Source organism: Dipodomys ordii, unplaced genomic scaffold (assembly GCF_000151885.1).
Source record: "Dipodomys ordii isolate 6190 unplaced genomic scaffold, Dord_2.0 Scaffold6, whole genome shotgun sequence".
Taxonomy (NCBI): Eukaryota; Metazoa; Chordata; class Mammalia; order Rodentia; family Heteromyidae; genus Dipodomys; species Dipodomys ordii.
In genome coordinates this window covers 4,317,079-4,343,538 of record NW_012267222.1, presented here as the reverse complement: position 1 = coordinate 4,343,538, position 26,460 = coordinate 4,317,079, and the positions used below count along the sequence as shown (strand labels likewise).

Genomic DNA, 26,460 nt, shown 5'->3' with positions numbered 1-26,460 from the left:
ATGTAGTTGTTATCTTTCTCCTTACTGGAATAGAAACCCCACAAGGGCCAAGACTCCCCAGGGTCTACACCAGTCCCTGGCACATGGCAGAGGCCTGGATGGAGGAAAAACGAACAACCCTGGGGAAGGAGTTCAGGAGCCAGGTTAGGATGCCATTAGTGTGGGTGCTGGCAGAAGATGGGGAGAAATAAAGAACATGAGAGAAATTAAGGAGAGAAAGCAGCAGGCTGGTGCTGGTGTGTGGGAAAGGGAGGTAGCTGGGGGTTTCCTGGTGACTCTGGGAGCTCTGGGACGCGGCTATCCATAGAGGTCAGGAAGGTTGTAGAAGGAGGGCTGGGAGGGCGGAGGGCAATCAAGAGCAGTGCTGGGGCAGGCTGGTTGCCTGAGAGCCGTGGGGTCGTGCTGTCTTGTGAGCAGTTGGAAAGTTCTGGATAGGAAGAGACCAAGAAGCAGCCCTCTGTGTGTGTCCTGGTAGCAGGCATAGAGCCCTGGGTGGGGACAGAGTAGGCAAAGGGACAGAACAGCCAGCCTGTGGACACTTGCAGAACTTTCCAGAAGGAGGAGCTGTTCTACTGAGAAGGAACGGAACCATCAGGGGAGTTGGGAGGGGTTGGATGAAAGTGTACAATTGCAGAGCCTGAGGCCGGGGCTTCAGAAGGGGTCAACCAGGGGTCAACCAGGATGCTCTGTGACCTTGCCAAGGTCATGATGACACAGGGTGTCCCCGGTGGGTGGATGTGAGGAGCTGAAGCTGGCCAGCACCTGCTCTGGCAGTCCCCGGTCGTTCCCAAGCACGCAGCGTCCTGTGAGCGCTCACCTTCCCTGCATCTGCGCCCAGCGCCGGGAACATACCAGTAATCGCACAAAAACCGTAACTCCCTTGGCAACATCTGGGGAAAACATACGGTCCTTGGACCCCGCTTTCCCATGCTGGGGTCTCACAGCAGGCTCTGGTGGGGATGAGTGTGCAGAGTCTGGAAGCCTGCCACAGGTCCCCTCGTCAGAGAGCCTGGAATGGCACCCAGGGAGAAAGAAGGGTCTAGAGGCCTCCTGGGGCCAGTGTCACTGCTGGACACCATCCAGGATCTCCAAGTCCTCAGATTGGAGGCATCCCTAGAGTCCAGGGCCCTCAATCAGTGTGGGGGTCTCCCAGCCCTGCTGGGCAGAGCCTGTTGCTAACACTACCTTGCAGGTACCACAAGACCACAGGAGAGACGCCAGGCGACCCAGAGAGCAGGGCTGAGCCAGGACCTACCCCAGCTTCACGATCCGCCTTTCACCTGAGCTCACCTCATCAGACATGGAAAGGTTTTGTCTTCCCCCAAACCTGAGCCCAGAGCCAGGCTGCCCAGCTGAGGTCAGAGGTCTGGGCCTGGTAAACAGCCTGTCCTCAGGCTGCTGCAGGAAGCAAACTTCTCCATAATGGGGTTCCTGCTTTCCTCTGTGGTGTGAGGCCTGCCCCGGGGAACCAGCCCAGAAAAAAACTGCATCTCTCACTCCAGTCTTCTCACCCTGGCAGGAGACCCGGTCATCAGAGAAGCTTATTGAGGTTCTGAGAAAGGGGCAAAGAAGGTGGGAACAAGGGGCCTGCTCTCTTCTCAGCCTGGCCCCGGGGAGAATCGAAGGCTATGAGCAAGAATGGGCTGCAAAGTCCACTCATCTTCTCTTTCAGGGACAAGGTCACCTAGAGGTGTCCCAGCGCCCTTGGCCAGAGTTCCAGTGATGCAGTGTGGCCCAGTCTGGGTCTATTCTCATCTCAAGCACAACAGTCTAAACCAACAGTTCACCCCTCTGAGCAAAGTCATCTTGTAGGCTTGGGATTTGGGGACATCTCAGATGGTCTCCCCAGTCTGCCTCCTTGCCTGCCTACTTCCGGCCTGGAGGAGGAGGATCTCTATGCAAGTACATGTGAACGGCTAGCCCAAGCAGACCACCACTAGGATCCTGTGCAAACGACCTGGGGTAAGGTCCTGGGAAAATCTATTCTGCGCCTGGATCTCTGGGGAAGAAATGGTGAAAATGGCAGTTCCCAGTCAGCCCTGGCCAAAGCCAACTGCCTTTTCCGGCCTCCCTGACCACCTCTTGGCCTGCAGGGGCTCGGGTCTCAGGGCAGGGCCTGTCTTCCCGGGGGCTTCCCCGCCCTAGTGCACTCTCACTCACACCTGCATTCATGCCACAACTATCCACAAGTGCCCCGGGCAGCGGGGAGTCTCCACAGACAGCCCCCACACTGTGCATGGGGGCACCGGGGAGCCGGGAGCCGCGGCTGGAGGCCTGAGCGGGGCCGAGGCTAAGGCTCCGGGAACTGGGGGTGCCGGTGTCAGTGTCGTGACCGTCCACCGATGCCCGTCCATCCCACCCCTCCCTGCCTGCGGGAGAGGGGCGCGGGCTGAGACGCGGGGACTGAGACGCGGGGATCCGGACTGGGACTCGGGAGGGACCCAGGCCCGGTCGCGGTCACGGCCGCGGCGGCCCCAGCCCCCCAGCCCGGGCTCCCCGCACACAGATCCAGGGTTGAACCCCGGAGACAGGACCTCCCGCGCCGGGCGAGGGAGCGGCAGACGGCGCCCCCGGACCCCGGGGTGGGGACCCCGGTTCCAGGGCCTCGCGGTGCCTCTGCAAGCCGGGGGCGGGGGACACGCTCCTCCAACCCCCCGCCGTGCTGCGGCACGGGGCGGCGCGTCGCCCCGCAGCCCCGCAGCCCCGCGGGAGCCTGGGCCGCCCGCTTTGCGCTAAGAGCCCCGCATTGCGGCTGCGCGCCGGCTGGGCGCGTGCGCGCTCGCGTGGGCGCGCGTGTGAGTGTGAGCGCGCACCCCCCCCCGCCGCGCCGCAGTCCCCTCCCCCGCGCGCCCCTCCCCCCACAGCTGCGCGCGCAGCGAGTCGGCGAGCTGGGAAGGAGAACGCGCCTGGGCGCCCCCCCAGCTGCGGAGGGAGGGGGGAACGGGGGGGCGGGAAGGGCTCACCCCAGCACCGGCCCGGACCCCGAGTTCGCAGCCGGTCGGGGCGCTGCAGCCGCCCGGCCGGGAGAAGCCGGCAGCCGGGCCGGGGTGGGTGAATCGGGGAGCTCGGCGCTGCTCCCCGCCAGGTGGGGCGCGCAGGGGTCCTGCGGGGGCCCTGGCGGCGGGCGGGGCGTCCCCGCAGCACCCCTGGGTGCAGCTGGCTCCCGAGGTGTATTTCCTGTGTCCTGTGTGCCAACGGGCTGCCGGGCTGGGCCTCTGTGTTCTGCAGCCGCCCCTTCCCCGAGGCGGGTCCTGCACGCATCCCGCTACCTCCCCCGGGCCCCGCGGAGCTCCCTGCTCCCTTCCTCGCTGGTTCTGCAACAGTGAAACCGGATTTCCTGAACAGGAGCCCTTGGCCACCCTGCCCTTCTCCGTTACATCCCCCGGGTCAGCGCCCCAAGCTCTGGCTGGCCCCGGCCTGAGCGGCACTGCCAAGGCGGCACTGCCAGGGTGCAGAGCCTGCTGACCCCGTACCACCTCTGGGACTCGCTCCTGTGGGTGCACCGGCCAGGACGGGTGCCAGGCACCCTGTTGTCATCGTGGCCAAGTCTGGGAGAAAGCTGAGGCTGTGGAAAGCTGCCCAGTGGACGACGTTCAACAGGAGGGCTGCTGTGGCTGGTGGAGGGGCACTGACCTTACCCAGGCCCAGGCCCAGCTCAGCCAGACTCCACAGAGCCACTACGGGTCCCCACGGTCACCTCGATGGTCCCCCATACCAAGATCATAGTCAGCCATCCTCCCACTGTGTTCCCTAAGCATAAGCCAGGCTGGCTTCTGCCCCCCTCCCCCAGGTCTCACCAGCTCTGGGGCATCATGAGACACACCCAGCTGGAGGAAGACAGCCTCTGACCCTAGTGTCCACACAGCCTGGGGGACACGCTGTGACGCTGCAGTGTCTGAACACGGTTGCCACTCACAACCCCACAGCCAATGCTGTGGCCCCCTCTGAGGTGCACTCAGCCACAGTCATCAGCCTGGCTTTGTCTCAGAGGCTGTGGTGGGCAGGGGCTTGATGGGAGACAATCTGACTAGCAAGGCCCTGGAAAAGGCCGACGCCCTGGACACAGCCTGGCTGTCCGAGTCTCTGAACCCCCCCGGGAGTTCCCAGCCTCACACGTGGCTGTCATTCCTAAGACCCCTGGAGCTTGCTGATGCTTCCAGGAGTCCTTGCCCCCTGGTGGAAATACAAGGTCCCCCCTGGACCTTGCCACTTGGGTTTGGTCCATAAAAGGACTCTCAGTTTATCTAACCATCACATACCTCGGTGAGTGACAGTGCTAGTCAGGCCTACACGCTGCATTCTGTCCCAGGGAAAGGCCTCGCTGGAGTCTGACCATTGGCCGGCCAGACCACAATGTCTGTGCGCACTGCCTGATGTGTGCTGGCTCCCATGGCCAACGCTAACACCCTCTCCCGCCCTCTCTCAGAGCTTCTTTTCAGTTCCTATCTTGTGTGTGCCAGGTGTCCCCGCCCCTCCATGCCTGGCCAGCTGACCAGATGTGGTCCTTACCGTCCAAGGACAGCCAGTCGTGCTGGGAGGAAGGGAGTGTGGGCAGAGCCCGAGCTTTGTACTCAAACACCACCGAGTTGGAGATGATCTGGTTGTTGAAGGCAACTTGTAGGGTCACCAGACCCGTGTCGTGGGCTGAAAGGGAAAAAAAAGAGAGAAGTCAGATTCAGGGTGAGTGAGAGCCGACAGCCTCCAGCTCTCCTAACCCCCCGCCTGGCCCTCTCCTTCCTCAAGGCCCATCAACTTCTCTGCCTGCCACCCCTCCTCGATTTAGCAGGAACGTGTAATCTCCCTGGGAGGGCAGGATCAGGGCTAGATGGGCTAAAGGAGGGAATGAACAATCCCCCCACCCCATCTGACTGACGGCACTAGTCCCACCCCACTCAACCCTGGTGGTACTCGGGGGCTTTTTGATGGAATTTCTGTTCTGACTCACTTGATGTACTATCTCAGAAGGCCACGGACCCTGGGCACTTGAGCTGGGGATGCCAGCTTGGAGTCTGCACCTCCCTCCAATGCCCAGGTGGCGTTTTAGAAGCAAGACCCTTGCAGAGCTCATTCGTTGCTCTAGGAAAGCCAGCTGGCGGTGGCAGAGGTGTGCTTTAACTCTGGGGTGGTGGCTGCCACTCGGCCACCTCTGTTAGGATCTTGGGACTCGCTTGTGTCCCCTCCCCCCCAAAAAAAGATGACCCATGAACTATCCTAGGTGAGCATAGCCCCCTGCCCCAAGCCACCAGCCCTCCTCCCCTGGTAGGCACCAGATTATGTGTTCTCTCTGCTACTTTTCTGGAACCCACGCCCAGGGCCTCCCAGGCCGGATTTCCAGGGAGGACACACGGGGATCACGTTACTGTTTGGGCTCCGGGCTTTCAGATGTTTACGAGCATAGGGAAGCCATCCAAGTCAGCTGCTCCTGGGGACTGGGCCCAGTGCTGGCCTCCCTCGGAGGACCTCTGCAGCTCTATCTCACTGCCGATGGGAAATCTCACTCACTGGCTCATGGCCTCTGTCCAGCCAGGTAGGATGTCGGCAGCCAGTAGTCACTGGGGACCTGTGAGTTTTCTCCTGCACATCCCATTCTGGCCACAGCCCGAACCCACAGGGCCTGTGGCTCTGGTGACAGGGCCTCCTGCGGTGCCTCTCTGGGGACACACACACACACACACACACTGAGTTCAGAGCCTCCCGTGGCTCTGCTCGTGGCCCAGGCAGACAGCCAAGCTCGTGGTTACTCGCGTCCCCTGGAGGTCTGCCTGCACTACCCACAGGAAGGAAGGGCTGGCAGCACACTCCCCACGGGTTCCCACCATGGCTGCATCTCAGCTGGCATAGAGGAGCTGTTCCCCCCCTCCTTGGAAGCCAGGTGTTCCGGCCTAGCTCAGGACCCGGCCCACAGCAGACCTTCCACTACGTGCCAGCATCAGCACAAGCCCAGATCCTCCCAGAATTCCTGTCTTCCCAGGATGCAGTGCAGGGGGCTGTCGTGGTGTCCTGGGAACCAGCCCCACCCCCTCAGGCTTCTTTAACTGGCATTCTAGTTGTTCCACCCATCCGAGTCCGACTCCATGTGTTCTCTGTCTCTTCTGCTTCTGCCCTTGCCCACGCTGTGGCCATCTCTCTCCTGGACTCATGCAACACCTGGTACCATTCCTACTGGGATGGGATGGAGACCATCCTGAAACACCTCTCATGGGGAACCAGTGCAGTAAATTGCCCAAGGTGCCATCTTCCTTAACTCACTAAAGATTGCCCCTCCGCCCTCTTCCCATGGCTTTCTTGCTCCTGTTCTTCCTTCCCACGGCCCATTCTCCCAAAATCACCTCTGTAGATTCATAGTTTAGAAGAGGTCACTCTCTTGTTTCACATGCATGGCTTCTCATTGTGAATAAAAGTAAATCAGATTCCTTCCCATCACTGAGGAGGTGGGGCCTGATTTGTTGTAGTCCCTACCATCTCCTCCAACCTCACCAAGTTCAAAGGTTCCTGTTCTACCAAGCAGTCAGTCAGCTGACTTTGAACTCCTCCAATGCACCAAACCTCTTCCTGCCTCAAGGCCTTCCCATTTCCTTTGTCCTCTGCTTGGAGTGGAGGCTTTCTCCCACCCTTCCTATGACTGGCAGCCCATTCCACCATTCATCAGCCCCATTGGTGGTATGTCTCAGCATCTATCTGAAGGAAACTCTCTCTTCCCTTCTTCTACCATGAAACAATGGCATATACTGTTAGCCCCTTCCTGTCTGGTTGTCAAGGTCACTGCTGTGAGTTGGGTTCTGACCCTTCAATAAGTCTTTTTTTTGGCCAGTTGTGGAGCTTGAACTTAGGGTCTGGGCACTGTTCCTGAGCTTTTCTGTGCTCAAGGCTAGCACTCTACTACTTGAGCCACAGCACCACTTCCAGCTTTTTCTGTTTATGTGGTACTGAGGAATCAAACCTAAGGCTTCATGCATGCGAAGCAAGCACTCGACTGCTAAGCCACATTCCCAGCCCAATAAGTCTTGGTTGAGTGAGCCACTTTAACACATTTTGAGTGTCTTTTGTTATTGGCCTTTGGGGCTCTCCCAGGAAGCCGGGATGGAGCTTGCTGGTCAGCCATCTTCCCCCCACCCATAGATTTCTCTATCTTCTCCTGCTTCCTGCCCCTCATAGCTCAGTGTGAGGCAGGCTCTCAGTGGCAGGCTCTCTGTGAACCCTGGAGCAACCAAGGAGTCCTGTAGGAGCCAGACACTCTGCACATGTCTCCTCCTTCCAGTGACGGTGCGGGGATTGCCTGGGCATCAGCAGAGGTCATTTTGCCCAATCAGGTGGGTCGGTGGCCAGGCTGGCAGGCAGTGACCATTTGTACCCCCTCTTCCTGCATCATGCCTGGCCTGGCTTACACGCAACAGTCTCTGAGCCCTGCCTCTTGCTAAGACCTGTCTGGCTGTGCCTTCAAGCTTTCCTTCAAGCACCAGAACAAAGATGAAATGTCTGGCAGGCGGTAATCAACTTGAAGGACAGGAGTTGCTTTCCATGGCCCGATCTGTCTGGAGTTGGGAGATCTTAGGGTTCAGGAACCCCAGTTAGGGGCTGAATCTTATTCTTTGCCTCATTCGAGGCACTTGCCAGTACGTGACGAGCAGAAAATACTAAAAAAAGGGTTCAGAAAGTGAGGAATGAATGAATGAATGAAGTCACAGGTGCTTATGATCTCCTTTTTTTCTGAGAAGCACTGACTACTTACTTGGGCCCCAAATGAAGTAAAGGCAGGATAAATGCCAGGCCTCCCAGCCTCCATTTGGAATGCCCCAGCCATTCCCTCTTGCAAGAGAGAATGACACAAAGACGTGGAAAGTGGGCAACCTGCCGGATGCCAGTGACAATTCCAGATGCACTGTAACAAGGCCTTCCCAGCCTGGCCAGTCCAGAGCATGGCTGAAGCCACCTCTGGCTACCAGCACGGCATTAGTGACTGGGGCTGTGACTGCACACCTCTAATCTCTGCATTTCACTTATGGCACCCCCCCCCCCGCTCAGGGAAGATGGCTGACGATGTACAAAGTGCTGTCTTCCTGTGGCCACCATGTACTGAATTTCTTTTCTCTGCCTCCCCATGTCTCTCTAGGTAGGGGGCAAAGGGCCAGCCCTGGCATGTGGAACTCCTGGAGTTTCAGCCTAGGGTCTGAAACTCTGGTCTCAAATGAATGGAGTTAAGGACACTCAGAGGGCCCCACCTCAGTGACACGGAGGAGGATGGATGCCTGGGGGAGAAGGTGGCCAAGCAGAGGCTCTGCGTTGCCTACTGCCTTGCCTAGTTAAGGGAGCAGAAGTGCGGTGGGACCAGCCCACGGCCTCCTGAGTTCCAACAGCCCTGCTTCCCACTCCCCACCCTCCCCTGCGGAAGCAAGCGCGAAGCCTCATTCACCCAGCACAGAGCCAGATGCTCCCTGAGCCTTCTCCATTCATTCATTCATTCATTCATTCTCTCATGCATCTGGAAGGAAGTATATAAGAAAACAGAAGCCGAGGGCCATAGAGGCCAACCTTCAAGCTAAAGTCACAAAGGTGGGACCTGGCTAACTGGGGGTTCCCTAGGAGTGGGCAGCTCCAGCTCCCAGAATCCTCCAGGCCCTGACCTGCAGGGCGTGTGTGCAGAATGCACAGAGGCAGGCCCCTTGTCAGGTAACTGACTCAGGGTCTGGGTCTCCAGCCAGCCAGAAGCGGGCACAGGAAGTGGCATCTATTTATAGGCCGGGCGAGTCCCCTTCCAACGGCAGGCGATAAGCAGACAGTTTAATAACACGCTGCCCTTTTTGCCATGCTGTGGTGACCGACCCAGCCTGGGCTGGCATCTAGGCTGGCAGCCATCCAGGCCCGGCGGGGCCTCCCGGGGCACAGGGGCCTGGGAGGGCCTTGTGGCTGGTGTGGACAGGGCCTGCTGGGGGAGGTCGCTGGAGCTGGAAGAGGCTGAGCTGGGGAGGCCAGGCTTTGGAGCGAGGCCGAAAGGGGAGGCTTGCTGTGGGCTCTGGCTTTCATGCTGGGGGCGGAGCATGATAGGAAGACACCGGGGCAGGGGCTGCGCACATAGGAGAGGCCCACATGGAATTTGGAGGCCATTTCTGCTCATGCTCTGGAGCCTTGATTCCTCTTCCTCCCTCCTGCCCCTCTCCTAGCTAGCATGAGGTCGGTCCCTCTTCCCTTAGCCACGCTTGCCTCCTCGCTGCGGCTTTCTGCCTCTCCTGATCTTCACCCAGCAGCTGAACAGTGCAGGAGACAAGCCATGCAGTGGGGTTCCTCCAACTCTAGCCCGGGGAGCAGAGAGCTCCCAGGGAGCTTCACAGACTATCCCCACCCCACCCCCGTCCCCCTCCCCCTCCCCCCCAGGACCCTCTGGTCATGCCAGGTGCTTTGATAGCCCTGGGGACATAATGGCGACCAAGAAAAGATGCCAGCCCAACCCTCACAGAGGCCACTGGGGGGCAGTGACAGCCGGAGGCCAAGGACAGGACTAGACAGGGACGCCAAACCAGGCAAGGTGCTGAAGGCCTGGGGGAGAGAGGGGTGCTCTGCTGTGGAGGCGGCCGCCGGCCCCCGTGTCCCATTCACCCCTCAGCTTCCGACCACGGCGGGGCGGTCCTGAGCGCCGCTCTCTAAATTTTGCTTTATAAAGCCATCCCAGCCGAAGCCAGGCGCTGGTGGCTCCCCCCTGTAATCCTAGCTATTCAAGAGGATGCGCTGGAAGGATCCATGAGACTCTGATCTACCGTTTGCCAGCAAAACGTCAGAAGTGGAACTCTGGCTCAAGTGGCAGAGTGCTGGCCTTGAGTGAAAAATAAAAACAAATGAGCGAGAGCACCAAATTTTGAGTTCAAGCCTTAATGATGTCCAAGAAAAGCCAGCCAGGACCCCTGGGTCACTCCCTGGGGGATCTCCCTGCCCCACCCCCTTCCCCCCACCTCCCCTCCCCCCAGCCTTCATCCTCTGCCTAGCTTAGTGTCCCTGTCTATTCCCAGCTGAGCCTGCCTGTGTGTCCTATCCAATATGGCATCCATGGCCCCAGATGATGAATGACATGGTAACAGACAAAGAACCAGAGTAATGACCCGACTTGTTCAAGGCCTGCTGAGTCTGGGCCGGGCCATCCCCCCACCGCCCGCTCTCGGTTGTGGGTGGGGCCCTTGCTCACCTGGGCAGTAGCAGCGCAGCACCCCGGGCTGGATCAAGGATGCAGGCACTGAGATCTGGTCAAACAGGCAGCTGTAGTTATTGCTGGCTTCTTGCCACGGGCCTGTGATGAGGACCTTCACGCCTCCCTGGAGGGGACAGAGGGGGACAGAGATGGAGCAGGGAGGCCCCGAGGCAGCCCAGGGAAGAACCCTGCGGCCACTTGCTCAGGAGGTGGGGCTGCTGGTGAAAGATACAGATTCCTGGGCCACACCCGAACCTTCCATGGAGGCCAGACTTGTGCAAGCATCTCTTCCAGGCCTGCTGCCGGCCTCCCCTAACCTCGAGAGGTGGTCCCCAAAACAGCCCAGCACAACTTAAAGTCCCAGACAGTAACCAGGTGGGGGTAGGGGTGGGTGGGTGAGGTTTTCAGCCAAGATGAACCTGAGAAAAAAACCGGCCAGCCAGACCTCAGGACAGAAAAGACTTTGTCATAGCCTTGTGGAAAGAGCTAGAAATTCTAAGGTTTGAAAACAAGTCTGAGCATCTTAGGGTCACCTGGGGGGCCAGTAGCCCGTAGGCCCCTAGGGCATTGCGGGATAAGGTCAGGGGAGGGGCCCAAGAAGCAAGGGTCAAGATTGTAGGAAAGAAAGATGGGGTGAGGGGCTCAGAGGTGGAGGGCATCAGACACTGTCCTGGGAATCTGAGGTATGGCTTGGAGAAGGGACTGAGTCTTGGGATTGCCTGGGTGAGGTGCTGGGCAGGGTCCTCTCCAGGTCTGCACATGCAGGTACCAGACCCTGCAGCCCAGCAGGGAGGCATGACCATCCTCGCCCCAGGATCCCAAGTCCCCAGGGTGGCATCCCAGAAGCTGGGTGCTTCTTCCCTAGCTTCCTCTTGGGCCAGCCTGGAAGAGGGCGTGGGGGGGGGGAGGGGGCAGGCGCAGAGCTGGGAGAGTAGCCTCGTGTCCCAGACTCTGGCAGTCCTGATTCAAAGCCTTTGTTCCCGCTGGTGATTGCTGGCACCATGGAGCCCCAGCCAGGCCAGGCATTGTAGGTCCCCTACTTACAGCTGAGCCAAGAAGAGGGGCTGGTCACTCGGAGAGGGGAGTCTCTCTCCAGGATGCAGAGTGTGAGGTGCTGGCCTCTGGCTCTCCTGGCTAACCTCGGGTGGACCCACCCCAGAGGCTCATCCACCCCACCCCCAAACAAGTAAACACCTTTCCCTGCAGGGGGGGAGGGGGGCCGTGGAGAGCAGCAGCGCTGGTCAGGGTGGAGAGCGCCATCTGGTGACCAGGCTGGAGAAGGCCGAGAGTCTCTTCTGGAGACTGAGGTGTCCAGCGGCTGTGGGGGCGGCTGGCCACTGCGGGCCTGGCCCAGCTCCCTGGTCGCTACCCCAGGCCAGCCAAGAGCCTCTCTTCCGGTCAGTCCCTCATTCTTTCTCGGCATCCCCTTGCTCCTGGCTCATCCCTGCCCTGGAAGGGACCTCATTCTTCACCAGGATTGAGCATGAAAAGGCCTATTCTCCCAGGTGTACCCCAGCACTCTGGGTGAGCTAGGAGGGCTTAAGAGAGAAGTCCCTTTGGGGCAGCCAAAGTGTGGGGACAGTGGCCAGAGCTCAGGATTGTGTTCTCAGGCAAGTGGCCCAGTCCCTCTGGGTGGCACTGAGGGTCCCTCTGACCCTCAGGGCCTTTGGTCCTGACATACATACGTTTGCTCAGAGAGGCTAAGTATCAGGTTGGGGGACTGGGAAGGGGGTGCTGGGCTGAGATGGCCAGAACACCCAGAGGCGGGCTTGGGTCACTGTCCTTCCTGGACCCTGGGATGTGGGAGACTTCAAAAGGCCACTACCAAACAATGACCATGTGAGGGGGAAATAATGACCCCAATCCGCGGCAGTGCGCGGGAGGGTGGGGGGGAGAGGACAAAGAACTGCGGAAATTGCTGGAGAGCATCAGGACCTTCTCCATGGAAACCGCTGCAGGAAGCCCCAGCACCCAGCAGTTCAGAAGACTGTTCCCATGGCAACCGCTCCCCTGGGGCCATGCCGAGTCGCTGATGACGGCACGCACGCCTGAGAGCTGTAATTGCAGTCTGGTCTGCCTGGTGGTGCAGCGGGAGCCGGGGGTGGGAGGTGATGATGCAGGAAGGAGGGAGGGAGGAGGGGGGACAGGAAGGGAGCAGCAGATGCCATCTGAGGTCTCTGTGATGGAGGGCTCCAAGTGCCAGGGCACATGCCGGGGATGCGGGAGTACTGTGTGTGTGTGTGTGTGTGTGTGAAGCACTGGGGTTCTGAATGACCAGAAGAGAGGCCCTAACCACCTGGCTGGCCACAGAGGCCCCCGGGCTCCTCGTACAGCCTCCTGCCAGGATGGCGAGCTATGAGGATGCACGGGGAACAGGCGTCACTGCAGAGCCGGAGGGTGGGCGAGGAGGAAGGTGGTCCTCAGCACTGCCAGGGCCTCGGAGGCCCGGGTGGACATTTCCCACATCAAGATGGCTGGGCTGCTTTTGTTCCCGTGTCTGGAAACCTCAGGGGCTTCTGGGAAAGGGGCGGGAGCCTCGCCACTGCCTTGGTTTGCCGGGCCCGTGCCGCCCTCTCATGGCGAGCCACTGCACTGACTGCCTCTGAGATGAAATTTAGGATGGTCAAGCTGGAAAAGGACTAGAGGGGGCTAGGCCGGCTTAGGGCCCTCTGGCCAGAGCCCCCAAAGGCCCCAAGTGGCCAAGTGAGGACCCAGAGTCAGCCAGGACCTATGCTGATAGTCCAGGACTCCTAGCTCCCAGCTCCTGCACATGGGGCCGGCAGTGGGCTTCTGTGCATTCTGGGGGTTCCAACCCTGGGCTTGGGTGCCCAAGCCCAGTCTCTCTCAGCTATGCACCAATAGAGAAACTGAGGCCTAGAGAGTCAGGTGTGAATGAGTAAGATCAGAGGGTACCTCCGCCTCCCCCCCTTCTCTCCCCGCCTCCGAATCCCTGCCACAGGGGCCTCTGGCGCTGACAGCACTTCTGGGCTTCATGCACTGACAAGGGCAAGGCTGGTGTTGAGCCCCCTAACAGGAAGTGGGGTAGGGAGGAATTCTGGAGTCTTCCCAAGGAATGGGGACCAAGTGGAGGGGAGGAGAGCAGAATGTGCTGGGTCAGTCCTTCACTTAGTCCCTCCTTCACACCCATCCAGAGTGAAGTACGGCTGCTCTAGCTCTAAACAGATACGGTGGATACTCCATTCCAGGATTTGAATCCAGACCATCCAGCCCCAGCCTCACATTCCTGAGTGTCCACATGGGGCACTGGCGCCGCTCCATTGTCATCCATGCTCTGTGGGAAGACCTGGTGTTTGGACAGCATGGTCTGTTTAGACACCTCCCTTCCCAAAGTCAGTGCCCTGGGCAAGTGAGCTGGCCCTGGAAGGGTATTGTGGGGTCAGCTTGGAAGCTGGGTCGTGTGACCTGCCTTTCTTTGCAGAGGGTGGTCAGAATCTCCTGGATGAGATTCGGAACCATCCCGCCTCCCCTTCACTGTGGGGGAAAGGGTTCACTGGTTTTGGTTTGGTTCACTGCAGGCCAGCCTGGAGGATGGATGGCCCAACCTTGGGCTGGGACAGTGATTTCTGATGGCTTTTCAAGCAGCTCTAGGACTCCTTTTTCCAAACACACACACACACACACACACACACGCGCCAGAAAACAAAGGCCAAACAAACAAACAAACAAAAAACCAATATAAAGAAAGGTAAAAAAGAAGGAAAATAAAGAACAGAAAAGGAAGGCAAGGCAAAACCTAGTTGCACTCAGCCCAGCCAAGAAGCAGCGGTGTCCAGATGGAGCCGGGAAAGGCGGCTAGCCCTGGGGACAGCCCTGACTCCAAAGCCACTCGATGTGGTCAAGTGTGGGGCCCACGGTGGTGGGGCAGGTGGGAGGGAGGGAGACAGCATCGCCCTCAGGCCTTCTGCCCAAGGGAGAGCTTGCTCGCCCGATCATCCAATGGGGTTCTCTTGAGGCAGGCGGAGGGTGGAGCTTACCTCAGGGTAGGCCCAATCTGGGGAGTAGACCACCCAATGGGGTTCTCTTGGGACAGGCTGGGGGAGGGGCTTACCTCGGGGTAGGCCCGATCACCCAATGGGTTCTCTTGGGACAGGCAGGGGCGGGGCTTACCTCAGGGTAGGCCTACACTGGGGAGTAGATCACCCAATGGGGTTCTCTTGGGACAGGCTGGGGGCGGGGCTTACCTCGGGGTAGGCCCGATCACCCAATGGGTTCTCTTGGGACAGGCAGGGGCGGGGCTTACCTCAGGGTAGGCCTACACTGGGGAGTAGATCACCCAGTGGGGTTCTCTTGTGACAGGCGGGGGCGGGGCTTACCTCGGGGTAGGACCACTCTGGGGAGTAGTCGGTCACCATGAACAGCCGTCCGCTCTGCTGGAGAATCCCCAGGGTGCCCTGGGCGGAGGCGGCCGAGACCACCTCGGCCACGTGCATGTAGGCCATGGTGCCGGCCCCCCCCTCCGCGCTGCTCAGCTGCAGACTGCCCTGCTGGGGGCTGCAGCAAGGAACGCACATCTCGGCCTGGGCGAAGGGGGCGCGCGCCCCGTCTTCCGACTGCGAGAGGGCCGCGCTGTCCCCGGACACCAGCTGGTGCCCGTAGATGGTGCTGCTGCCCCCCTCCACCGAGATGAAGTCATTGATCAGGTCGGAGAACTGGTTGCTGAAAGAGATGTCGAAGTGGTCCAGGCTGAGCTCCATGTTGGAGGCGTGGCCCAGGCTGGGCTGGGCCACGGGGTAGAGCCCCTGGACCACGTTGCTCTGGAGGATGGGGACCCCGCCCGCGGTGCGGATCACCCCGTTGCTCTCGGGCTGCAGGTAGTGCTCGGAGCCACAGGCCTGCAGCTCCCCGGACTTGAGGAGCACCTCGCCCCCCTCGGCGGCCTGCGAGGTCTCCATGGTGACCTCGCCGTCGGCCGTCATGGCTTGGAAGTTGGCCTGGAACTGCATGAGGTGCAGCGAGGAGGCGGAGCCCATGCGGGGCTCCACGTGGCCGCTGCAGGAGCTGGTCTGCGAGGAGGCCTCGGTCTTCACCGTGGGCATCACGAAGGCGCCCCCGGACTCGCTCAGGCCGCCGTGGGCGTTCTGCTCGAGGGGCAGGGGCTTGCCGGTGTCCTGCAGGAAGAAGCTGGGGGACGGGGTCTGGTGGATGTGGGGGCTGTGGCCAGCCTGGCTGAAGCTGGACGCGTAGTCCTTGTTGGAGTCAATGGCGCTGAAGTCCATCTGCTCCAGGGTGGTGCTGGGGCTCAGGCCGCCGCCCGACGGCAGCAGGCTGGAGCCGGCGGTCAGCGTGAGGGCGCCGGACCCCGCGCTGGCCGCCGCCGACGAGTAGGCCTCCTTGGCCATCTGCTGCTCGAAGGACGTGTCCTCCGTCTTTATCTCCTTGGTGAGCACGCTGGTGAAGCCGAAGCTCCGCTCGGCGGGCGGTGAGTGCCGGATGTTGGCACTGACCATCTCCACCTTCAGGCCCCCGCCCCCGTATGTCTGGCCCTGCTTTGGGTTATTGAGGAAACAGTCAGGGTCAAAGTTCATGGTGGTTTCTGGAATCTTCCGGCCACCGTCGAGGGTGGTGGAGAGGACCAGCTCTTCGGACACGTTGCTGGGCAGCATGGACAGGCTCTCCGAGCTGCCCGTGGTAGGGAAGGCAAACTTGTGGCCGTCGGAGCTCACGGCCAGGACCAGGCCCTGAGAAGCATCAGGCGAGAGGAGGTGGTGGTTGGGGCCGGCCGTGGGGGACATGGTGTACACAGCTTCGCTGGTGACCTCGGACATGAACACGGTGGCGCTCTGGGACAGGCCGCCCATCACGGAGGCCACCGCCATGCTGGACACACCTGTGACCACGGGGCTGTCCACCATGTCCGGGTCGCTGTTGAGGCCGCTGCTGATGGACACGGGGGAGCTCTGGGTGGTGTCCGGGACCTCCACCTGGTTGGTGGAGGACACCTCGGTGCTGTTCTGGTGCAGCAGCGCCGGCTTGGCCACCTTGCCATTCCGCTTCTCCCGGCCGGCGCTCTTGCCGTGGCCTGGCTCGTGCTTGCCCTCGGACACATCGTTGTGCTGCACCTCCGCGTGGCCCCCGTAGCCCCCGCTCCGGGGCTCCACTTTTGGCGAGATGATGCGGTGTTTGGCACTGTTACACTTGTGGTGCACACTGCTGCCCGCTCCTGCAGAGATCAGAACACAGCACGCACACACATGCACACACACAGACACAGACACACACAGACACACACAGACAGGGTCAGAGCTGGGACTCCCAACAATCCTGACCCTGAGCAGCCACAGCCCCGGGGAGACCACAGTCCCCACCCCCAGACATTCGAGTATGGTCTTGAACCCACTTATTCTTATACCAATGACCAGGGACCTTGATCCTTGGCACTCTTCTGTGTGTGTGTGTGTGGGGGGGTGGTCCTGGGGCTTGAACTCAAGGCCCAGGTGCTGTCCCTAAGCTTTTTGCTCATGGCTAGCACTCTTACCATTTGAGCCATAGCTTTCCTTCCAGCTTTTTGTTTTGGTGGTTAATTGGAAATAAGAGTCTCTTAGACTTTCCTGTCTAGGCTGGCTTTGAATTGTGATCCTCAGACCCCAGCCCCCTGAGTAGCTAGGGTGACAGGTGTGAGCCACTGGCACTGGCTTTGACAACACTTTTCAAATAATGTCATTTGGCATGCTGGGGTGGGGCCAGGCCTCCCAGGGAAGAACCTCCACCATGCAGGCCTCACTGGGATGTTCTGACTGGCTAGAGGGACTGGGCCCATGGCTAGTGACTGGTCCACACCCAGCCCAGATTCCTGCACCTGCTTCTGGCCACTTGTGCAGTAACTCTGGGAGCCCCTGACCTGCGGAGACTGGGAGCCAGCAGTTGATGGGGAGATGGTGATACCTCAGCTCTCAGACCCCAGGACCAAAGAATGTTCTTGATTCTTCTCAGGGCCAGGAAGAAATTGAGTCTACCTTCTCCACCATCTGAGGCTGGACCTGCCCTCAGCTCACTGAAGGGACAGAAAGCCTCAAAGTCCACAGCAAGTGCAGAACTCCAGCCTCAGAGGCCAGAGGCAGGGAAGAGAGAAATGGAGCATTTCTGGCCCACACCGCAGCTCCTCTCCCCTGACCTCTGGGATTGTCGTTATTTCTGTTCTACTCACTAGAGGTCACCTGGCTTTTGACATATGAGTGAAATCTCCCTGATCCTGTTACGGCCTCACGGCCGCATCTCTTTGATGTGCAAGACGTGGCTGAGCAGTGGCCTAGCCCTTGGATGGGGATTATCTAATTACTGCAGCTCTGTGTGTGTGTGTGTGTGTGTGTGTGTGTGTGTGTGTGTGTAGAAGCGCATTTCAAAGAGCAGATGCCATCACTGGAAAAGCAAGCACGTTTAGACTGGAGCGTGTGGGAGTCCTTCCGTGTCCGGAGGAGACGGAGGTTAAAGAGAGAGGTTTCGCTTGAGTGGTCCCAATGCCTCAGGCAGATGTTCTAGGAAAACCCTAGAACCCTACCGAGGGTTCCTGAGGTGCTGGGTGGAGTAGGCCCCAAGCCCCTTCCTCTCCACACCCGAGGATGGGGCCATGACGGCCGCGGCTCTGGAAGCTGCTCTCTCTTGACCAAAGTGGGCTACAGAGTCAGCTTCAGACTGCGGTGGATTGTGGGACAGGACTGGGGTGGATGGTGGTAGAAGACCAGGGAGAAGGGCCAGCTGGGTGTCCAGTACTGGACATCCTGGGTTCTATGACCTCACCCAGTGTTCAGTGTTCAGTGGCCCCAGCCATCACAGCAGACCCCCCTCCGTACCCCGGCGCTGCCTGCCCCCCGGGGCCCCGGCTCACCCAGGCTGCCCGTGCAGAGGCAGTTATGGGTCCGAGGCTGGGGCTTGGTCTGGTGGCTGTCGAGGATCTGCTGGACCAGCTGTTCCACCGAGAAACCCGAGCTGCTGTTCCCATTGCTACAGGTCCACTTGATGCCATGGACTGTGGAGAGAGAGAGAGAGAGAGAGAGAGAGAGAGAGAGAGAGAGAGAGATGGGGGAGTGTGTGAGTCAGAGGTCAGAGATGGGACAGAGGTCAGAGGCCATGGGCTTGGGAGGGCACATTGGTGGACTCAGGCCCTCCTACTGCTGAGTGCCCTCTGCTGGCTGACTCCGCCCTCGTACTGCTGAGCGCCCTCTGCTGGCTGACTCCAGGTAATTTGCTAAGTGTTTGGAGGAGGTGGAGGCTGCTGCCCAGCCTGGAGCTCTCCCTTCCTCTCCCCTCCCCTTTCTTCACGGTGCTGTGCACAGTGAGTAATCTGCATAGAGTCTGCTTTTTGTTTTCCCCAAGGGCCCTGACATAGCATTTAAAAAAACCCACAAAACAAAATATTGGTGCAGCTACTGAGGCTTGAACTCAGAGCGCGGCGCTGTCCTTCAGTGTTTTCTTTGCTCAAGGCTGGTGCTCTACCACTTGAGCCACACTCAAACGGTTACTCTACTACATTGTATTAAATTGTCATTCTAAAGGGGATGCACAGAAAGGCAATAGGTACATAAGCCAGGTAAAGAGTATATTTCTTATTGGACAGCGTTACCCCTTCCCTTGCACTCTGTTTTCCCTCCTAGCCCCATCCACAAGTTGTATAGCTTATTTTCCACATAGTCCTTCAGTGTTTTGCTAGTTGGTTGGAGGTAAGAGTCTCACGGACTTCCCTGCCTGGGCTGGCTTCAAACTGTGATCCTCAGATCTCAGCCTCCTGAGTAGCTAAGATGAAAGGCGTGAGCCACCGAACTCAGCTTGTCACCAGTGTTAGTGGTGATGGTCAGGACACAAAGCGCTGGCCCTGCTCTGAAGCCACAGGCTGGGCTTGAGAAGGGAGCCTGGTGCTGAGAATTCCACAGCCTTGGGGAAAAGGTGTGGTCTGTCCCACATCCCAGCGACACCCAGAACTTGAGTGGGTTTTCACAGCGAAGGAGCCCGGTGTGCCACATGCTTGGGTGGGCATTCTCTCCCGGGTCCCTCTCCTTGGCTGGTGCTGAACACCGGTGTGGTGCATGCACCTGCTTCATTCTCTGTTCCTCTGGAGGCCTGCAGGCCCTTGCTTCTGCCCCTCATCTGTCCCCAGCGGGTCTTGTGTTCTGATGGGTTGGCAAGCCGTGGGGCTGTATGGCACCTGCGAGCTAAGGGTGCCTGTGGCGGCAGGGGGAGTGGGGGGAGGGAACAGGGGTGGCGGTATTTATGGCTCTCCCTTCAGGTACAGGGGAGCGCCAGCTCCATTTCTCCAGCATTCCCAGGGAGCCCTGGAGGCTGTGGGTCTGGCCCATCTGAGTTTATCCACCCTCAGCTCCTTGTCTGGAAGTCTCGTCATCCCCACAGGACCCTTGTCTCAAAGAATCCACTGCCCAGCAATCCACCGAGAAGACACGGCCAAACACGAGGGGCTTGGCGGGGATGAGGGGTCTGCGCTTCCTGGCCCGCCCTGCTCCTGGGGCTCTCCCTCACCCAGGACCTCTCCAGACTCATTTTCCACATGGGAGGATGGAGGACAGGACTGGATGGCGCTGCGGGGGCCTGGCCCAGCCGTCCACCCCAGCCCTGCTGCCACCCGAAGACCCCAATCCAGAAGCTCCACACCACTGGTCTGGAATGTTCCAGACTAATGAGTCCCAGACTCCTGTGTGGGGTTGGGGGAAGGGCTTCACAAGCCACCAGGATGGGAGGATACAGCTCTGTCCTGAACCTGAACCCAGCTGGGGATAGCGCTCTACCACTTGAGCTATACTCCCCCCTCCCCCATACTTCTGCCTTTTTGGTGGTTTGTTGGAGATAAGAGTCTCATGACCTTTTCTGCCTGGACTGGTTTTGAACCGTGGTCCTCCGATCTCAGCCTCCTGAGAAGCTGGGATGACAGGCTGTCACTTGGCCATCCGGAGGGCAATGCTGTCCCCCGCTGCCGGCTTCTGCCAACACCTCAGATCGCAGTCGGGGCTCTCATCTGGGGTCCGGTGGGCAGGAAGAACCTTCTGGCACGTCTGACTGGCCACCTCTGTGCTGACCTCTGTGGCTTAGGTCTATTTTCCGTCCAGCCCCTGCCCTAGTGTCGCGGCTACCTCTGTGTGCTCTTGCTCCTTGCTTATGTTTTGAAGGTTATAAAACGAAAACCCAGCGAAGGGTGACAGATTGCAGGCAGAGAATTTCTGGATGCTTAATGCAAATTACCTACTGTCTTGGCACATCCAATATGCAGATTGCCTCTCCCCCCCTCTGGGGGAGGGAGAGAGTCCCCCCCCCCAGGTGGTGAGCGGTTAGTACTGAATATCAAAACCCATCAAGACAGCTTTTAACATGTCACGCTCGGCTTCCCCACATGTAATGAATCAGCGGGAAAGGAGATTTCAATAGGGGGAAAAATCGCGTTAGGAAAGGAGGGTTAATAAACGCGCGCGCAGGCTGCCCGGCTCTGGCCTCTTGCTCTTTGTAAGAGCAGTCAAAGGGAACTCGGGCAGGTACACTCGACCAAGTGCTAGGATCAGACGTGACCCTCGAGGCACCGCAGGAAGGGGCGGGGACTCCCCGGAAGAGAAGTCTCCCCGGTCCCCTCTGCTCACCGTGTCTGGCTCTAGGCTGGGAGTCTCCCCAGCCTCAGTGCTGAGGCCCCGAGGGAGCCCAATCCCAGACACTCCTCTCCTCGGTGATGCCCAGACTGGACGGGGATCTGTATCCCAGGGGGACTGGGACAATGAACGGGCCAGAGACTGAGGGGATGGGGGTGGGGGGAGAAGCTGTCCAGCCAGATGTGTATAGGACAGAAACATCTGGAAGGGCTGCAGCCGCCACCAAGAACAGGCCTCACGAGCGCCCTCTTGTGGCTGTTCCAGCACCACAGGCTGCCTATGACATGGCTGTGGTAAGGACCCGCTGGTGTGTGTGTGTGTGTGTGTGTGTGTGACAGTGACCCACCAGCCCACTCCAGGGCCTGTTCAAGATGTTTACTCTAATTACAACCCGCAGCCAGCCGGCTTCCTCTAAGATGAATAATGACAATGAAATCAACCACAGCAGCATGTGGCTCATGCTACCTTCTGAAGACCAATTTCTCTAAGAGGTGGCCAGCTGCGGGGAGAGAGGGATCTGGAGATGCAGAGGGGCAGAGGGGAGGGTTGGGCGGAGGGGAGGGCTTCACCAGCACCCGGCAGCTGCCAGCCAAGGGCATCTTGGCTTATGGCTGCTCCACGCCCAGGGCTCAGGAAGAGGTGGAGACAGCGCCCCCGACCCCCGGGGGACTGTCCTTGGGGCAGATCTTCAAGGAGGACATCAATAAGCAAGGTGACATGATAGAGTCTCTGACAGGCCCGGCACTCTTAGGAGGAGAGGCAGAGATGCCCGGGCATCAGGCATCGGGCACAGCCACATGGCGGATCTCTGCAAGCCAGGAAGGGAGGCCCCCTTGGAGCCCACCCCAAAGTGACCTTGATCCTGGACTTGCGGCCTCTGGAGCGGTGAGGTGACAGGTTCTGTTGTGTTAGCTGCACCCATGGCCCCTCTGCAGCAGTGCCTAGGTCTGGTTTGCACTACTGTCCTCACATCCCCGGGTCTGGGTGATTTACCCGTGGAGAGTCGTTCCTCACCGTGCTGGAGATGGCTGGCAGGGCCCCCCCTGAGGTCGCCACCGTGTGGTCAGATGGCGAATAGCCCATTCCTGGAAGCTCAGTCATTCATGTGGGCGGGGCCTGAGGCCCATGCCTGCCGTCCTAGCTAGACTCATCTCCAATTAAGCCAGAAGCTGGAACTGGGTGGCCAGCCAAAAAGCCCAATGAGCAGGTGAGGCCCAGAATTCAGGCTGCACTCCTCGGGTGTGCACACATGCACACACGTGCATACACACACACAGCCATGACATAAGGGACTTCCGTGGTACCCTCCTATACCACCTTAAATCCCATCTTCTTCCCAATATACCCAGCTCAATGCATCACCAGCTCCTGGAAGTTCCCCTGCTGGGCTAGCTCCCATTCTGGTCCTCACTGGAGCTAGAATCTGAGGCGGGCAGGGCCCATTACCATGCTCTCCTCTGTGCTTGATCAAGGTTGGAGGGGACAAGGAGGAGACAGCTTTTCAATCACATTCACCATCGTTCATCCCTCTTCCTTTTGTTGGTTCTGGTGATGCCATAACTGGAGCTCATGGCTCTTAACACTAACAATGAAAGTGCTGAGAGATTACCAAAAGAAATAAGCCCCCACAGCCAGGTGGAACCAGCCCCTGGCAGTACCCGGCACCCCCAGGTAGAGTCAGGGCTCTTCGGGTGTCTCCAAAGTGGCTTCACCCCTTGGCTGAAGGTCAGGTCAGGGTCAGGTGCTATGATGCATTCCTATAATCCCAACTACTTGGGAGGAGGGCGCAAGCGAGGGACCCTATCTGATAAACAAGCTAAGGCAAAAGGGGCCAGGGCATAGCTGCAGTGGTGACAGAAGCCCTGAGTTCAAACCCCAGTACCTACAAAAATATTCTTATTCCCAGATCCTGCCTACACTCAATGAATTAGACACTGTGGTCCCCAGCGTGCCACGGACCAGAGATGGCAGCTGTGTCTTCACATGCCAAGGGGAGGATGGCGCCCCCGTCCATCTGACTGCAGACCATCATTCCCCAAGGGACTCGGTGGCACGTGGGCCAGATGGTCTCTGCAGTGCACAGTCACGCTGGAGGGGACCAGGGCGCGGGTGGGGGAGGGAACCCTGGGAAACCCTCAGCCCGGGCAGTCCGTCCCCAGAGCTGGTGACAGCCAGCCTCCTGCCCTGTTTGCTCCATGGGGCAGTCACTTCTGGAAGGATGAAAGGACAGGTCCGGCCAGAGGTCGCGTTACCATGGCAACCCTGCCTGCTAGAACGGACACGTGGCCTTTCTTGGCTGGGGAAGAGATTTCCCGGCATGGTGGCGGCAGGTGCCAAGGCCACCCAGTGGCATCTGTGTCCCAAGTGCCGGGGGCAGGGGTGAGGGGGTGCCGGGCGAGGCAGGGAACTTCCCTTTCCTTCTTTTCTATAGGTTGCTGCCACCCAAGTCTCTGCCGTGTGAGGAAGACCCATGCGGAGGGCGGCCGTTTAGATCGGGCCCCTGGGACACAGAAAAGGGGGTGCGGTGGCCATGTGCCCAGGTAATGGTCCAAACTGGGAGGTTCCCAAGCAATCCCAGACGTGGTGCCGCCCAACTTAGGAGCCAGTCACAGGCTGGGGGGAGGCGGCTGTGGGGAGGGGGGGCCCTGGCTCCGGCTGCTGGAAGTGAACGGAGCCCCTTGGCACCCTACAAGTTGTTGATGCGAGTGGGCCGTTGTCATGGCAACAAGGTCACTGGGAAATGGCAGCGGCGTGGGTTTAATTTTCACTGTATTCTTGTTGACAGGCATTAAGGGCCTGCTTCTGATTTCTTGGTTCAACTGGATGAAATTTTCATTAGATTTAACTTCTCAGATCCAGACACCCACGGACTATTCGACCTCCCCCGAGCTCAGGGCTCGGCTCGCTTTCTCCCACTGGTCCACAGGACAACGTTTCCAGAAACCTCATTTCAAGGAACATGGGGGCGGAAGGGGTCCGGCTGGAGCGGGCTCCCTGCGCGGCCGGCCCTCCGGGGGCTTCAGGGTTGGTGCTCGCGGTTAGGATGTGGGGCCTAGGGCTCCCCACTTGCTCCCAGGAGGCAAGGCTCCATTCAAGGTCACCCCCAAGTCTCCATTCCCCTCCCACCCCCCAGCAAAAGGCAGAGGCCAAAGTCTGGTCATCCTGAGTCTGGGGGCGGGACCTCACAGGTGAGGGGCGGGGCAGGGGGCCAAAGACCCTAAGGCCAGAAGATTCAGACAACGCCAGGACGGGCCTCCCTTGGCTCTGCCCATGGCTTTCCAGTAAGGAAGGAGATAAAAAAACAATACCCAGCCAAGCGCATGGCCAAGAGTGTCTCCCCTCCCCCCTGATTTGCTGAGTGGCTCTGTTAGGACAGCGGGCTGCTTCACACAGTGGGACTGCTCCCAGCTCTGATTGTCTGGGAGGCTGAAAGCACAATTTGGCAGAAGGAGTCTTGACAGAGACTCTCCACAGCATAATGGCGGCCCCTTCTCCCAGCCCTGGCGCCGGGACCGAGAAGGCAGGGACAGGTGTGGGAGCGGCCAGCTCTATGTCTAACCTCTCCAGACCATTTGGAACTGGGGGGTTGGGGGGTGAGGGTGGGGACAAGAGACTGAGTGGCAGCCCAGATCCTTCCCTTCTTGCTGCTCTGGGTCCCTGGCCTTGATGCTGTCAGAGGTCAGAGGTCAGGGGTCATGCCCACAGGAAGGCTGGCTCCTTCTAAGAGATGGCTGCCCCTAATTAGGTGGCCCAGAGCTTTTCAGTCTTCAAGAGGCTTAAAATATACAGATTTAAATGTTAACTGTGAATTTTAAATGAAACCAAGCCTTCCCTTGGTGCTGGGCACGGCTCAGAGTCAGCCCTAGATGGCTGCCAGGGGACAGGGGATGAACGCTGCCAGAGCTGGGGGGAAGGAGGAAGTGGAGGAATTCTGTGAGGGGGTACGCAGCTCCGAGGGGCTCACAGACAGGAGAGACAGGCCATCAAAAGAGATCGTTCTTGCAGGGCTTTGCTCGCTCACACCTGTAATTCTAATTACTTGGGAGGCTGAGAGCCGAAGATGGGGGTTCAAAGTTAGCCCAAGAAGCCAGATCTGAGACACTTACATCTCCAAACAACCAGCAAGAGCCAGAATGGAGAGGTGGCTCAAGTGGTAGAACCTCAGACTTGAGTGGAAAAACCAAGGAAGAGTGCAAGTCCCTGAGTTCAAGCCTAGTACTGGCATAAGAACAAACAAGAAAACTGAAAGAACAAAAAAAGTTCTACTCAGGGACCGCGATCAAGATGTGTTGTACTTGCAGTCTGACTTAGGAACTGCTACTTAATACTAAAACTCAAACAACCACCAATACCAACGCGCGGTGGATGGCTCTAATCTGCAGAATCAGCTGCCAGGAGAGGCCCGGGGACCTGCCTCTTCTAGAATCACCTAGGTGATTTCTGTCAGGCAGCCAACCCTCTGCCCAGCCTTTGCTATGACAGGCTGGATTTGGGTCAAACTACAGCCAGCTCCTCTAGGACCCAGAGACAGGGCAGCCTGGGGTGCCCAAACTCACTCTCGCTCCCAGACGCTAATTCTAGATAAGAATGCCTGTGTGGGAACCCTCGGACTTTCTAGTCGCAGCCCCCCTAATCCATGAGCCACACCTGCAGCCCCCTATTTGGTCAGTAGCCCTTCTACCCCCAGATCCAGACTAAAACAGGCGTCCTGTACCCAGCCAAGTAGTGTCTGATCAGGATGGACTGAATGGAGGGGAAGCGCAGCTGCCTCCTCTGAGGGGCAGAGGTGCTCAAGCCCCCCACCCCTCCTCGCCCCCCCCCAAGGGCTGGCCTATTCCCTCCCTCCAGGCCCAGGGGGAGGGCTGGGCCCTCTTGGAGCTGGTCTGCGGCCATGGACCACCAGGTGGCGCCGGCGGACCAGGAACGGGGAGCGGGAGGCAGGGCTGGGAGAGCCTTTTGTTGATTTTCCTTCTTGATATTCTATAATCACCAGGATTACAATCTAAGCAAAAAAGCAAAACAAATAAACACAGCCCCCCCCCCCCCGCTGACTCTTTGGTCTTTGTCTGAAACAAATCACAAAGAAGACAAGAGGCCTTGCATATACACTCCAAGGGTTGAGTGCCAGCCCCGAGGGCCCTGGACAAGCGGGGATCCCCGGACCCCCAGCCTGCGCTCAGCCCGCCAAGGGCCAGGGCAGGGAGAGGATTCCTGCAGAGGCCCGGCCCCAAGGCCTCCTTTTCTGCTTCAGTCTGAGCCACCACTGCGCGGCAAAGCCAGGTCCCAGTCTGCTGCCACCCTGGCCTTGGGCCCGGCCCAGCCTGTGGTGGATTCCCCGGCCTCTCCGGGGGCTGAGACCGTGTGGGCACACAGCAGGCCAGCACACAGGGCTGACACCCTGAGGGCACACAGCAGACCAGCACACGGGGGCCAAGAACACCAGGACACACAGCAGACCAGCACACGGGCTGAGACCCTGAGGGCACACAGCAGACCAGCACACGGGACTAAGAACACCAGGACACACAGCAGACCAGAACAGACCCAAGGGGCAGACAGAAGGCAAGAGGGCACCACAACAGCAGATCAAACCCACCACACACACCTGCAACTCACACTCCACACAGCTCCACACCACACACACCTGCAACTCACACTCCACACGGCTCCACACCACACACACCTGCA

At 59.2% G+C, this 26,460-nt stretch overlaps 1 protein-coding gene across 1 annotated transcript in view; it reads right to left on the bottom strand.

Moving 5' to 3' along the window:
• Camta1 (calmodulin binding transcription activator 1) overlaps nucleotides 1-26,460 on the bottom strand; it is a 704,439-nt gene that overhangs the window by 69,290 nt on the left and 608,689 nt on the right. Inside the window, exons 8-11 of the mRNA XM_013034731.1 lie at nucleotides 18,018-18,158; nucleotides 14,509-16,355; nucleotides 10,172-10,298; nucleotides 4,510-4,644 (exon numbers count right to left, since the gene is read on the bottom strand). Coding sequence (XP_012890185.1) covers nucleotides 4,510-4,644; nucleotides 10,172-10,298; nucleotides 14,509-16,355; nucleotides 18,018-18,158 — 2,250 coding nt within the window. The remainder of the gene's footprint in view (nucleotides 1-4,509; nucleotides 4,645-10,171; nucleotides 10,299-14,508; nucleotides 16,356-18,017; nucleotides 18,159-26,460) is intronic.